The sequence below is a fragment of the Poecilia reticulata genome, linkage group LG10 (assembly GCF_000633615.1).
Source record: "Poecilia reticulata strain Guanapo linkage group LG10, Guppy_female_1.0+MT, whole genome shotgun sequence".
Classification (NCBI taxonomy): Eukaryota; Metazoa; Chordata; class Actinopteri; order Cyprinodontiformes; family Poeciliidae; genus Poecilia; species Poecilia reticulata.
In genome coordinates this window covers 24,276,523-24,290,454 of record NC_024340.1, presented here as the reverse complement: position 1 = coordinate 24,290,454, position 13,932 = coordinate 24,276,523, and the positions used below count along the sequence as shown (strand labels likewise).

At 37.6% G+C, this 13,932-nt stretch overlaps 4 protein-coding genes across 12 annotated transcripts in view; all 4 read left to right on the top strand.

Moving 5' to 3' along the window:
• Positions 1–13,932, top strand: part of LOC103471737 (protocadherin gamma-C5-like) — a 276,959-nt gene that overhangs the window by 91,835 nt on the left and 171,192 nt on the right. The window lies entirely within an intron of this gene.
• LOC103471333 (protocadherin gamma-A6-like) lies at positions 729–5,630 on the top strand. Its single transcript, XM_008420259.2, has one exon. It carries the CDS (start codon positions 1,529–1,531, stop codon positions 3,998–4,000), a length of 2,472 nt encoding a protein of 823 aa, XP_008418481.1. The 5' UTR covers positions 729–1,528; the 3' UTR covers positions 4,001–5,630.
• Positions 7,336–11,158, top strand: LOC108166630 (protocadherin gamma-A9-like). Its single transcript, XM_017307060.1, has one exon. It carries the CDS (start codon positions 8,738–8,740, stop codon positions 11,156–11,158), a length of 2,421 nt encoding a protein of 806 aa, XP_017162549.1. The 5' UTR covers positions 7,336–8,737.
• The window catches only part of LOC103471727 (protocadherin gamma-A11-like), an 8,342-nt gene continuing 6,923 nt past the window's right edge, over positions 12,514–13,932 (top strand). Inside the window, exon 1 of the mRNA XM_008420909.2 lies at positions 12,514–13,822. Within this exon, the coding sequence (XP_008419131.2) occupies positions 13,010–13,822 (813 nt within the window). The 5' untranslated portion in view covers positions 12,514–13,009. The remainder of the gene's footprint in view (positions 13,823–13,932) is intronic.

Genomic DNA, 13,932 nt, shown 5'->3' with positions numbered 1-13,932 from the left:
GGAAATATGCCCAGCAAATACTGAGCTGTTATATCTGATCTAAAATGCATTAAGTGTTTGTGAATTTATCATTTTGATTTAAGAAATATGTAGTTACCCTAATCCTTTTGATAAAAAATTAGGACCACGGTCCATAGCTTTTTGATAAAGTAAGAGAACTAGACTGCATATGATTTTAATTCTTGAGAAAATGTCTTATTTCTATGTCAATTTGCTTACCAACTTACAACATGCAAGAAATGTTGAAGAAAATGACATTTTTACAGTCATTTTTAATATTTGCTTTTCAGCAAATACCGTTTTCAGCAAAGCATGACAAACAAATCTTGTTTTTTTTTGTTCCAGATAACACTTTTAATTCAAGAAGCAAAATTTTCTTCATTGTATAATAATAATAATAATAATAATAATAATAATAATATATTTCCAAAGATAAGTCGAAAAAGTTGATAACTTACAAGGCATTGCACTGTCTAAATTTAAATTAATTTAAAAATACAATGATTGTCTTGTCAACGTTTTGGAAAAATAAACCTTTTTATTTTGATCATCTTTTATTTTACAATGTGTCCAGGAGGTGGTGAACAGCACCAGCAATTTCTCTTTACTGTTTCACAGTTGTGTTGTGTGTTTCACTCTGTGGAGAATCACTTAATATTCATTAAGTTTTTTTGCCTATACAATTGAAAGGCAATGCAGATTTTTAAGAAATTCTTACATGGTTCATGCAAAATAACTGATTCACTGGATGAGTTAGTTTATGGATTTTATGGATAAGGTTGTATTATGCTTAACACRCAGAAATAAAATGGATCATAGTAGCACTTTGAAGAAGAGGGATGTATGAAGTTCAGTRAAATTGTAGTAATATGAACTTGTGGTGAGTTCTCTTCATCAGTATTTGAGACATTTAATTTGACCCAACACTAGTGATGTTACAAACATCAGTCTTGTGAAATATGTTATACCAAGGTGTGATATGGTCACATACTACATTATCCTTCCAGGGTTCTAAAGTATTTTATTATTTTTTTTTTGTTTTGTTTTGTCCATTCTGGTACATGCTGGTTTCATTTATTTCTTCATCAACTGCTTATTTAATATTACTTGGAAAACCTGGAACCTTGTCATATTGAAAAATAGAAAGAAAAAATAAGAAACACATGCAACAATCGTTTCCTTCTCTTGATGGCGCTCTTCTATAATGCCTGAGTAATGGCTGTTTGTGTCTCCTCCAATCTGTGTCAGTGGAACTAGAGCAATGGGTTGAGGGGTGTTGTGCATGGATGCGCATTTGTGCCTGTGTGCATGATGGAGAAGAGGAGAGCGCGGCTGTGTGCCAGTGGGACTGAATGAGTCAGAGTGAGAGAGAGATAGAGAGAAAGAAGTCGTGGAAACGGGAACAGAGAGGGCGGAACACAAGCCAACAGCATCCCTAATAGAGCATGATTAAGTYGGCAAGAGAAATCCAGAGCTGCTGGATTACAGCAGCGTTTGCAGCTCTGAYATTTTAGAGGATTTTAATAAAATGTCGACTGCGCATCCGTTTGCTAAGGCATGGTGTATGATGGATCTTGACATCAGCTTCAAATGGCGGATTTCTTTTTTCGTCTGCGCTCTCGTTTTCGGTGTTTCATATGGAGAAGTCCGTTATGTTCTTCCAGAGGAAATGAAGAGGGGTTCGGTCATCGGAAACGTTGCGTTGGATCTCGGGCTGCAGGCGTCGGAGCTTCAAGCACGTCGAGCTCGCGTTGTTGCTGAAGGAACCAGCCAGCTCTGTGAACTGGACACCGCCTCCGGMAATCTTTTGGTCAGCCAACGAATAGATCGAGAGGAGTTGTGTGCACAAGCCAGCATCTGCATTCTACAGTTTCAGCTTTTACTGGAAAATCCGCTTCAAGCGTTCAGCTTAGTCTTGGACGTCGCAGACGTAAATGACAACAGTCCCGTGTTTGCCACAGGGAACKTAAAGCTAGACTTAGTCGAATCCACAGTTCTGGGGAGGCGCTTTCCTTTGGAGAGCGCGCATGACCCCGATTTAGGCACGAACTCGATCCGTGAATACAAGCTGAGCCACAACGATCACTTTGCTCTAGAAATGAGCACCCAGATAAATGGTAACACTTATCCGGAATTAGTCCTTAAAAGGCAGTTGGATCGGGAAGCCAAAGCCGAACATGTACTGGAGATCAATGGAATTGACGGGGGGAAACCAGTCAGATCAGGAACTGCCTTCATCCATATTCATGTTTTGGACGCCAATGACAATGTCCCGGTGTTTAGCCAAACCGTTTACAAAGCGTCTGTGCCAGAGAACTCCGTCATAGGGACTCTGATAACAACTTTGAATGCCACGGACTTAGATGAGGGCGTCTATGGAGAAATAACTTACTCCCTCAGTCACCTGTCCGACAAGATAGGAGGGCTTATTGAAGTCAGCCCTTTGACCGGAGAAGTTCGTGTGGCAGGTGTTATTGACTATGAGGAAGCGAGCTCGCACGAGCTGGGAGTCCAAGCCAAAGATGGCGGCGGTCAGGCCTCGCACTGTAAACTTGTAATTGATGTAATTGACTTGAATGATAATGAGCCAGTGATAGAAATAAAGTCAGCGTCTGCTAACGTAGCCGAGGACGCAAGAGTAGGAACTATGGTTGCCCTGATTAATATTTATGACCTAGACACTGGCAGCAGTGGGCGCGTCACTTGTTCAATTCCAGACAATGTTCCATTTAAAATATTTTCTGAAGTCAAAAACTATTACATGCTAGTGACCGACGGAGTACTGGACASAGAACTCCAGTCAGAGTACAACATCACAGTCACCGCCACAGATTCTGGTTYTCCCTCTCTCTCAAGCGTAAAAGTTATAACTATATTGGTAMATGATGTCAACGACAATCCTCCGACATTTACGCACTCCCAGTACAATGTCAACATTTTAGAAAACCAGCCGATGGGCACACTCGTGATGAAACTTGAAGCGCAGGACAGCGATGACGGAACAAATGCTAAAATACTTTACCACATATCGAGAGACACAAATTCGGAAGTGTCGTCTTTTCTCACCATTAACCCAGACACGGGGGAGCTCTTCACGTCACGTTTATTTGATTATGAACAGTCTGCCCACTTCCAAATGAAGGTGGAAGCTCGAGATGGAGGTGACCCTGCGTTTTCCACCACATGCACTGTAAACGTTTTTATTCAAGACCAAAATGACAACGCACCTGTTATCCTGTACCCMGTCCAAACCTCGGGGTTCATCGCTGAAGATGTGGTTCCAATTGAAGCGCCTAAAGGCTACYTGATTACTAAGGTGGTGGCTGTCGACCCGGATAGCGGCCACAACGCGTGGCTYTCYTACAGAATAATCAAAGCAACGCGGTCCAATCTGTTTATGGCAGATCTGCACACAGGTGAAGTCAGAACTCTTCGGACCTTTACGGACGAAGACGAAACCAAACACACCATTGTGGTTTTGGTAACTGATAACGGGCGCGAATCACTTTCCGCCACTGCGACAGTCAGCATAAGGCTCAGCGATGGGCTTCCTGTCTTAAGCGAACTTTATGAGTTTGTTGAAGAGACAAAGGACAATGATAACGACAACTTAACGCTGTATTTAATCATCGCTTTATCGACCGTTTCATTTCTTTTCATCTTGTTGATYAGTGGCGTGTTTTATTTTAATCTCTGTCGGCGCAGCTATGTATATCGTTCAAATACAAGCAGTCTCCCCGTTTTCCCCACGACATACTGCACCTCTACACTTACTGATTTTAGCCGATGTGGAACCTTGCTGAGAGACGACAGATACGACCCTTTTTTGACCACGGGCTCGTGGAGAGGCGATTTTCGTTTCGGATCAAATACAGACACTGACACGCTTAAGAAAAGAAGCGCAGCATATCAAAAGAACACACTGAGGCGCCTGAGCGCAGAGAGGCCCAGTTTGAAGGTCAGAGCAGGGCCAACGCATCCTTGTTATGTTATAAAATGAAAATCAGTAGATCATTAAGCCGCTTGGGGTAAATGTATCCGCATCTTCTGACAAATGTATTTGTTTTACCAGAGGCGGATTTAGTCTTCAAAATACAACCACGCGGCTCTCCTCTTTGCTTTTATTTTATTTTATTTTAACACTTCCAATTAAGCTTTACTTGTTTGCTCGTTGTCCTAAATTACTGCAGTTAATACAATGTGTAATTTGCAATCTGAGAAATTTTTGATGCTTGTTTGGTCCAAAAACAGTTTATCTATTTAAAATGTGCAGGTGTTTTTGAGGAAGTGCTGCCACTCAATGATATGAGTAGTTTACATTCTTAATGATTTTTGATWAAAGGTGCATATTAGCAACCAATGATGTAATAACATCTGTCAATGTCATAACTTGCAAAAAARGGAAAACAATAGACAAAAAAGCCAATAAAAACAAGAGCTTGCCAATGATGTAAAAAGCTGTGATACTGTTACTGTTTGGTTATCAGAATAGTGCATATTAATATAGGGCTGCATTTTTTGGATATCTATTTTAACTTCAGTATGGTTGGCAGTCAGTATTTTGTTTATCACAACATGTGTTGCCACCAGCAACAAGTAGCTCATAACCACTTTCAGCAATGGTAACTGAAGTCTCATAACTTATGTTAGTGGTGGAGTTGTCCGTCACTGTAATGAAAAAAAAAAAGATAATATTTTTACAGTTTATGCATCCCCATCCAAGATTATGTAACAGCACAATGTTTTTACGGGTTGTGATGTGAATCAGTTTACCTGTATAGTATTCTTCAGGCACTTTTGGAGCATGCCATTCATAAAATTTATTTAAATGAATAAACAGGCAAACAAATAAATAAGTGAATAAACAATTTGAGCCTGTCTATACTGCATCCCAGATTGCATTTGAATATATTGTCCTCKGAATTTCACTTGTGACTACTTAGCATATGTGTAAAATGTTTTCTTTTTTTGTTTGTTTTGTATTTTTTCTTTGATAAATTTGCATGAAMATGTTCGCTGGTTTTGTACACAATTTTAAAAAAAAACCTGGGTTTAAACATTGAAAGTAATTTAAAGCTTGGTAGACCTTTCCTTTAATATATTCCAAAAAATATATATTTTTATTTGCCACTTTCAGCAGACAGTTAAATGTTTAATTGTTGTACATCAAGTTTTCTTTGTCAAAGTATAAATGAAAATAATTGAGATTATTTATATAAGTTCTTTTCAGAGCATCAACTTCTATAAATTTCAATTATACTCAGGGGTAATGTTGATTAATTTTGTAACCTTTCCTTTTTCGTTTGTTTCATTTTACTTTATACAGAGGGCATGATTTATGTCTAAGTATGATGTAATTGACTTAATGTCCAGTGAATAGTAACTATTCTGCTCTGCTTTTAAGACAGACGTTCACTGTGTAGGAGCTCTTCCACGTATTTACATTTGTGACTTGGTAGACACTATAGGTTAAATAATGTCAAGCGATATTTTGATTGAAAGAGTATAATGTGACTTCTTGTGTGACACAAAATACTTTGCATAATTTCATAAATTAGTTTCATGAATGGAGCAAAATGTATAAAGTCTGTACACATGCAAAGAAAAATAAACTTATATAGAGTATTGTACTTCTTTTATTCACCTTTTTCCCAGTGTGCTTCTCACAAAACATTGTCGAACTTTCACTTGTGTTTTTAATCGATGTAACAGAGATTAATAAATATAAACACATTGTTTTCACCTTATATCAGGTTATATGTAATATTGACTTACAATTAATTAAACTGAAAATTTTATTTAAAAAAAATGTCTCTAAATCAATTCTAATAACATAAACATGTTTTTTTATTTGGTATAAAACTATTCATAACATTTATTTCATTCTTTCCTACATTATTTTTATTTAATTAACATAAAGTACAAACTAGTAACATCTTTAGATTCAGATCTTTATTCATATCTAAATCAGAAAGTAATTTTAATTAATTAAATATGAAACATTAAAAAGCCTTCAGGTCATATCAACAACCAAACAGCAATCTAAATTAGTGTGAACTCCACTCAAACGTGTGCTAACCATTTTATAAAACAACAAATCTGTGTTGTTTTATTTCTCTGTCACATAAAGAGGACTTGCTTGCCTATTCCTGCATTTTTGCTGACTGGTTCACAGTGGTGAAGTAGGTCATATTTGTTGTGAAAAGACACTCATTTTAAATTTATATGAATTTCTGAATTTGCTATTGCTGCAGGCACATTCGTGTTTCTAAATTTAGCCATGGCAGGAGGAGGAAAAGCGGCGCTTCATTTGTACTTACTCCTATCTAGGTCACAGGAGTGCTGCTCTAAAAGGTGATGCATAGTATATTACAGCACCACTCACAACAACATATTATTATTATTAATATTAATATTATTATTAACAAATAGCAGTCCTTACACCCATAATTTTTTTGTAAATGCTTTGGGTCATTTTGTTTTTCAGAAATCTATCTCACTAATAATGTTGCATGTTTGGTTGCTTTATTGTTTTTTTTTTTTGTAGTTGCTCATCTTTTTATTTGTTTTCATAAGTGTTTTAACAAATTTGAGACTGACTCGTGAATGGGTATAGAAATTAGCCCATTATTGACACCAGATGGATTCTTATATGTTAATACTATATTCATAAATGCAAACATGTTTGTGTGGTCATGTTACTTAGACAGTATGAGGGAGCATGAGGGCTCACATACTACAACTTTTATCTGCCATTTCATAAAGTAAAGCTGCATTTTGTTGTACATCTGAACAAGCATGTCCTCCTTTATGAACAAAAAGAGATCATGCTTGTTCTCATCTCACTGGCATTAGGAAAACTGGCCTAAGTTTAATATAGGTGCATGTTTTGTTTTGCTCTATTTTCCTGCCACGTTTAGCCAGAAAAGTCTTGATAATAATTTTAAATCATTGTCCAGTTCAATAAATAATAAATAATCATAAAAATATCTGCACTTCTTAGATGAAAACTATTTAGTGCAATAAAAACATTGACTCATTTAGTATTTCTATATTGACTCTTGAAGATCTTTTCCACTATCATCTTAGTCCAGAACTAATGTACTTTCACTGTTTCCCTTTGGGAAAAAAGAGAAAAAGAAATGTCTTTTAACAATTTTTTTAATCCAATATTTTTTTCAGGAATCATGTTTAAGATTTTCTATAGGATTTATAGCAACTAATCATTCTGTTTTCTCTTTTCTTTTCTTGCTGATCATCATGGATGAAATATCTGTCCCATTACCTCTAGGTAAGAACATTTTCCCTTTTCTTAAGTATGTCTTTCTCTCTCACTCACACAAACTCACGCACACACACGCACACACACACCCACATGCACACACACACACGCATACACACATATTGGCATACAGACACGAACAAGGACATCTATATTGCATTCTCAACATCACCATGAACAATGCTCACAAATCAGAGACAAATTAAGCAAGTCTTCCTTACTTGTTGTCCGTCTTATTCGTATTAACTTTTATCACATAACACCAATACCTGCACTCTTAAAATGTCATTATATTTTCCACGAGCAAAATGGGTAACATTAAAAGCTGCACAAAAAAAGCTCCTGAAATGGTAGCTTAGTTTTATAACACAGGCGAATGCAATGCTGTGTTTTCAGTGTGCAGTATTTGTTTTTTCCCCAGACTTTGCACCAACACGTTAATATTTATTATCCAAGTTTCCACTAACTAGTCCATACCTGAGTTATGCACCACAATGAGACATATGTGATTGTGTTTTTAACATGATATTTTCAAGAAAGCTATTCAGAGGTTCAAGACAAATTTGTGCCCTTTTAAAACTTAAATAAAAATACACCTCCAGAGACTGGGAAGATTTGTTTAAATTATTGCACAATGACTTATGCATGTGAAAGAGTGTCATGGAGTGTAGAGTTYGATTCTACTGTTCAAATGTAGGTCACTGCACTCATCAAGGAGAGTACATGGGGGTGGGGGAAGAGCATAAATCTCCTTATTTATATGTGTTCCTACTTTTATTTACATGTTAGACKTTTCCCTGTTAACTATTTTTGTACCATCAGTCATTTCAGTCTTTTTGTTTCTCATTAAATGTTTGTTTCAGTTACTCTCCWTTTTTGTGTGATTTRTTATTACAATTTAAGGGGAAGGTTTAGTGCTTGCTGTCTTTTATTGTACTGCTCAGTCTGGCAATTTTTATGTGTATTTAAAATTGCTCTAATTTTTATTGTGACAAGTTTGTTAAAGAGGTTGTTACAAACAGAGAGAATTCAAAATGARTCCAGGAATATCTGTAAATATCATTTTCAGGTATTTTATGTCATTGATTTTCCCCATTTTCTTTCATTTTAAACAGTTTTATTGATGTTGTGCAACACAGACGGTTAGAAAAGAGGGGATGTATGAAGTCTGGATGAACCGAACAGCTGAAATAGAGGAAGGGTTTTGCACACACAGAGATTACGTCGTTCTGTTCTATGACTTTAGATGGTGCTGTTGCCTAAGCACACTGCTGGTGTGTTTAATGAATCTGTCTCCACCCGTCTCAGACAGAAAACTAGACAAGGATTGGATTTCTACTCACTCCATTTGGACCGAGTTGTGGCTTTGCTTGATTCTGAAGACTTTATGAAAAAAAATAAAAATAAAAAAATAAGAAGGTTTTTTTTTTTCATCATTATATTTCTTGAGACGAAATGGGTAATCTGAAACACAGAGGCCGTATGCTCGTTTGGAAAATCTCCATTTTGCTTTTCTGCCTCCATGCTGCGGTCAGCGGGCAAATTCGCTATTCTATACCAGAGGAAATGAGGAAAGGACTGTTTGTTGGAGACGTTGCGAAGGACCTAGGATTGGACATTAGAAGGTTGGTGTCCGGTCGGGCTCGACTTGTAATAGATGATGAGCATCAATATGTCTCTCTGAACCAGAACAAAGGACACATCGTAGTCAATGAACGGATTGACAGAGAAATCCTTTGCGCAAAAARGTCGCCCTGCAGCTTTACTCTAGAAATTGTTCTGGAAGATCCACTCGAGTTGTTTGCAATTACAATCGAGATACAAGACGTGAATGATCACGCTCCCGTTTTCCCGAAAAATRAAATTAATTTAGAAGTTAGTGAATCGACGTCCGCCGGCACGGTTTTTCTGCTCGATAGCGCAGTTGATCCCGACGTGGGAATAAACTCACTGCAGACATATTCGTTAAAAGGAAATGAACATTTTGTTCTTAAGCAACATACCAGAGCCGACGGTAGTAAATATCCTGAAATTATGCTTCAAAGTAATCTGGACCGTGAAAAACAAAGCGAGCATACGCTGATATTAACAGCGGTTGATGGTGGAGAACCGCAAAAATCAGGAACCGTAAAGATTCATGTGTCCGTCTTAGATGCAAAYGACAACTCGCCAATTTTCACGCAGTCATCATATAAGGCATCTGTTTTGGAAAACGTTTCACCGGGTGTGATTATAGCGAAAGTCAGTGCGGAAGATGCGGATCAAGGTTACAATGGCAACATCACATATTCCTTCACCCACCAAAAAGATGATTCCTCGTGTCCTTTTGAGATTAATCCCACCAGTGGAGAGGTTAAACTAACTGGTGAGCTAGATTTCGAAATGTATCCGAGTTATGAAATAAATCTTCAAGCTAAAGATCCGTGGGGGTTAGCAGGTGCCAGCAAGTTAATAATTGAGGTAGCAGATGTAAACGACAACAGCCCCGTCATTACAATGACGTCATACTCAGGTAAGATTTCTGAAGATTCTCCTTTTGGTACAGTAGTGGCTTTGATTAGTGTACAAGATAAGGATTCAGGGAGAAACGGTCAKGTGCATTTAACTATAGAAGAAAATCTACCATTTAAAATTAAATTGTCTCTAAGAAACTATTATACGCTGGCGACAGAACAAATCCTGGACCGGGAGAGACACTCTAAATACAACATTACTCTCACTGCCACTGATGAAGGCGTACCTGCYTTATCAAGCACGAAGGTTTTAGGTCTAGAAGTCACTGATGTTAATGACAATGCTCCAGCATTTATCAAGGATAATTATAACAGTCAGGTTATGGAAAATAACCATCCTGGTGTTTCATTGCTGCAGGTCCACGCAAAGGACCCAGACCTCAGTCAGAACGCACGTATTTCGTATTATCTTATTGACAGCGAAATTAATGGAAATCCAGCGTCTACGTATTTCTCAGTTAATACAGAAAGTGGAGACATCCAGTCRTTGCGTTCATTTGATTATGAACAGATCAAAGAATATAAAATACGTGTACAAGCACAGGATGGAGGCTCTCCTCCACTCAGCAGTAACGTGACCGTAAAAATCCTGATCCAGGATCAGAACGATAATCCACCTCAGGTTTTGTACCCAGTCCAGACTGGAGGCTCCATGGTGGCTGAAATGGTTCCTCGTTCAGCAGATGTGGGCTACCTGGTGACCAAAGTGGTGGCTGTGGATGTGGACTCTGGACAGAATGCCTGGCTCTCCTATAAACTCCAGAAAGCCACAGACAGAGCGCTGTTTGAAGTGGGCTTACAGAATGGAGAAATAAGAACTATCCGTCAGGTGACTGATAAAGATGCTGTGAAACAAAGACTGACTGTCATAGTGGAGGACAACGGGCAGCCCTCTCGTTCAGCTACAGTCATTGTTAACGTGGCGGTGGCGGACAGCTTCCCTGAAGTGTTGTCGGAGTTCACTGACTTTCCACACGATAAGGAATACAATGACAACCTGACTTTTTACTTAGTGTTGGCTCTGGCTGTGGTTTCCTTCCTCTTCATCACGTGTTTAGTGGTTATTATATCAGTGAAGATCTACAGVTGGAGACAGTCTCGCATCCTGTATCACTCCAGCCTCCCTGTGATTCCATATTATCCACCTCGTTACTCMGACACTWTGGGAACAGGAACTCTGCCACACGTGTACAATTACGAGGTGTGCAGGACAACTGACTCCAGAAAGAGTGATATTAAGTTCGGAGGAGCTGGTAGTCAAAACGTGATGCTAATGGATCCCACATCTGTTGGGACGATGCAGCGGATACAGAGTGAGAGGAACATCCTGGATGAACCCGACTCTCCAGTAGAGGTTAGCTAAGTTTTCATTCATATATTTGTTGCTTTGTTTTAAACATTTGTAACAATTTTTTTGAAAGGATACTTACCAACGTCACACCAGTTTATTCAACAAATTGCAACATCTAATTCTTATAAAAAAATGACATCAGCAAAATAACCGGTTTTCAGCTTTAACTCAATGAGTGTCTACAGAATGGTGCAGAGACTCTGTGGTTTTTGCTAATGTACTTTAAGCAGGTAGTAGATGGCTGCATGAAAACATTAGTCTGTGTAGTTCATCTTTTAAATGCGTTTTACTTGTTAATGGAGTAGCAACAAATTAATTATTTTTTTCCAATAACATTCAAATTTATTGAACATTAGTGTTAATCATATTCAGGGTTTGTTTGAGTGCAATTTGAAGACAAAACATGTCAATAACTGWTGCGCTCATTATTTCTGTGAAGTTACTGTTTTTCTTAACTCAGCAGCTCMCTAGCATATATTGAGATCTACGCGACTGACCATTGCCTGCAGCTGATTTGCTCTCCGTGGTGCTGAACTGCTGTAGCGCTTAAAAGTTAGCTTGCCTTTCTTGTTGTTCTCTTCAGATTAATTAAGATAGACTTTATCTAAAAAGTTTTTTTATTATTTTATCTAAATTTAATATATCACTGTATTACTACAGACTGCCTACTTGTTTTCTGGTGACAAACCTGTTATTTTTCCATTAAGAATAATAATAAAAAACAAATAAATAACATTTTTCAAATTCGTTTTTAAAGTATGTCTCTGTTATTTTCTGATCATGCTTGCATTGACAACACTTAAAAACATACAAGCAAATACTAAGACTAAGGTATATGTACGTTTTAATTTCTAATGTAATAAATTATATGAATTTCCATGGTCATTATTTAATTTAATTTAAAACCTGGTAAGAATTTCAACTATAAATGTGGTGTAGTGCTTTTTTAATTCAATGTGATTTTTCATTACATCATATTAATGTGATTTTTATAAAGAGAAAGTGTCAGTGACAGACAGGTAGACTGCAGTGTCATTGGTCCTTGGTTCTAAATTGCTGGTTTTTGAGTTAAAGCTTTTATTCCACTAGAATGAGGTGTATTTTCGATGGAGATACTTCAGCTGAAGCTATTACCGTAGTTTGGATGCAATATCAGTTAATGTACCTTGCTTTTTTGCTTGCTAATTATATTCAGCTATGGCTATTTAATATTCCAGTGTACCAAAATCATCATAGTTCAAACGTCATTCCATATTTTTCAATTTATTATTATTATTTTTAAGATTTGTTAATTTATTAGACCATAGATAACATGACAATTCAAATCTTATACTTGAAATTGCTATGAAATATTCCAAATTTAAATATGGGTAATTACACTCATTTTGTAGATTTATGTTTGTTTATTGAATTCAGGTTGCTTTACCCAGCTCAGGCTATCACCAGTAAATAATGAATATTGTCTTTCTCTTGCATGTTTCTCATACATTTATTTAGATACATAAATGCTTAACTTAGAGTTTTTGAGACAGCAGGAAAAGAGTTCTTTTAAAAGTTATGCTAGAGATTTTTACCCAACACTAAGCAACGAGACAATACGAGGTCAAGTTAGGAGTTCTTCATTTTCTCCTCTAAGTGACGCTGTTGTCTGGTGAATGCGGGAGACTTTTGGAGCATATTAAGGCAGAGCTGTTTTATTCCTTCGTCATTGCATTTTACATCAGCAGACTATAAACGTCAATCCACAACACGACTTTATTATTTGACTACGGAAATAAYTTCAAAGAAAATGTGCCCGTCACTGAACTAAATTATTTTTTTTATTATTATTGTCGCTTTGTTTGCTCGAAGACTAGTTTTTACATGGAGTTCAAAGACCTGCAACAAGAAAACGGTGTACGATGGCGATTGAGGCTTGTGTGCCTTGTGCTGCTGTCCTTTCTTCATCCGACAAATGCGCAGGTCCGGTACTCGATCCCAGAGGAGCTAAAAATTGGTTCTCTTGTTGGCAACATAGCGCAGGACCTCGGTTTGGATCTGACCAGGCTCCGTTCGGGTCGGGCCCGCATCGTGACCGGAGAAAACATCCAGTACACCGAGCTGAAAGCAGACAAAGGGACTTTAATCGTGAATGAGAGAATCGACCGAGAGCAGCTCTGTGGAGACGCCACACCGTGCAGTTTTACGTTTGAGATTTTATTGGAAAATCCATTGGAGCTACACCCTGTAACTATAGAAGTGCTGGACGTGAACGACAACGCTCCCACCTTTCAGACCAATCACTTGGAATTTGAAATTAGCGAATCCGCAGCACTCGGCTCCCGTTTTGGTTTAGAGAGCGCGGATGACAAAGATGTTGGTCAGAACGGCTTGCAGAACTACATTTTAACTCCAAACGATAATTTCGTCTTGAAACAGCACGTTAATCCGGATGGAAGTAAATATGCCGAAATGGTGCTTCAGAAATCTTTAGATAGAGAGGAAAAGCCRCACCTTTCYCTGAAATTGCTTGCTGTGGATGGCGGAAACCCCCAGAAATCTGGTACAGTATTAATAGATATTAAMATTYTAGATGYWAATGATAATGCACCAGTGTTTAATCAAACAATATACAAGGCCACGGTGACCGAAAATGCCCCAAAAGGGACTCATGTTATCACTGTCAATGCAAGTGATATAGACGGCGGTTTCAATGCTCAAATAACATATCATTTTTCAAAATCAAAAGCAGGGAAAGCTGATCTATTTGATATAGATGAAACCACAGGAAAAATATATGTGACAAA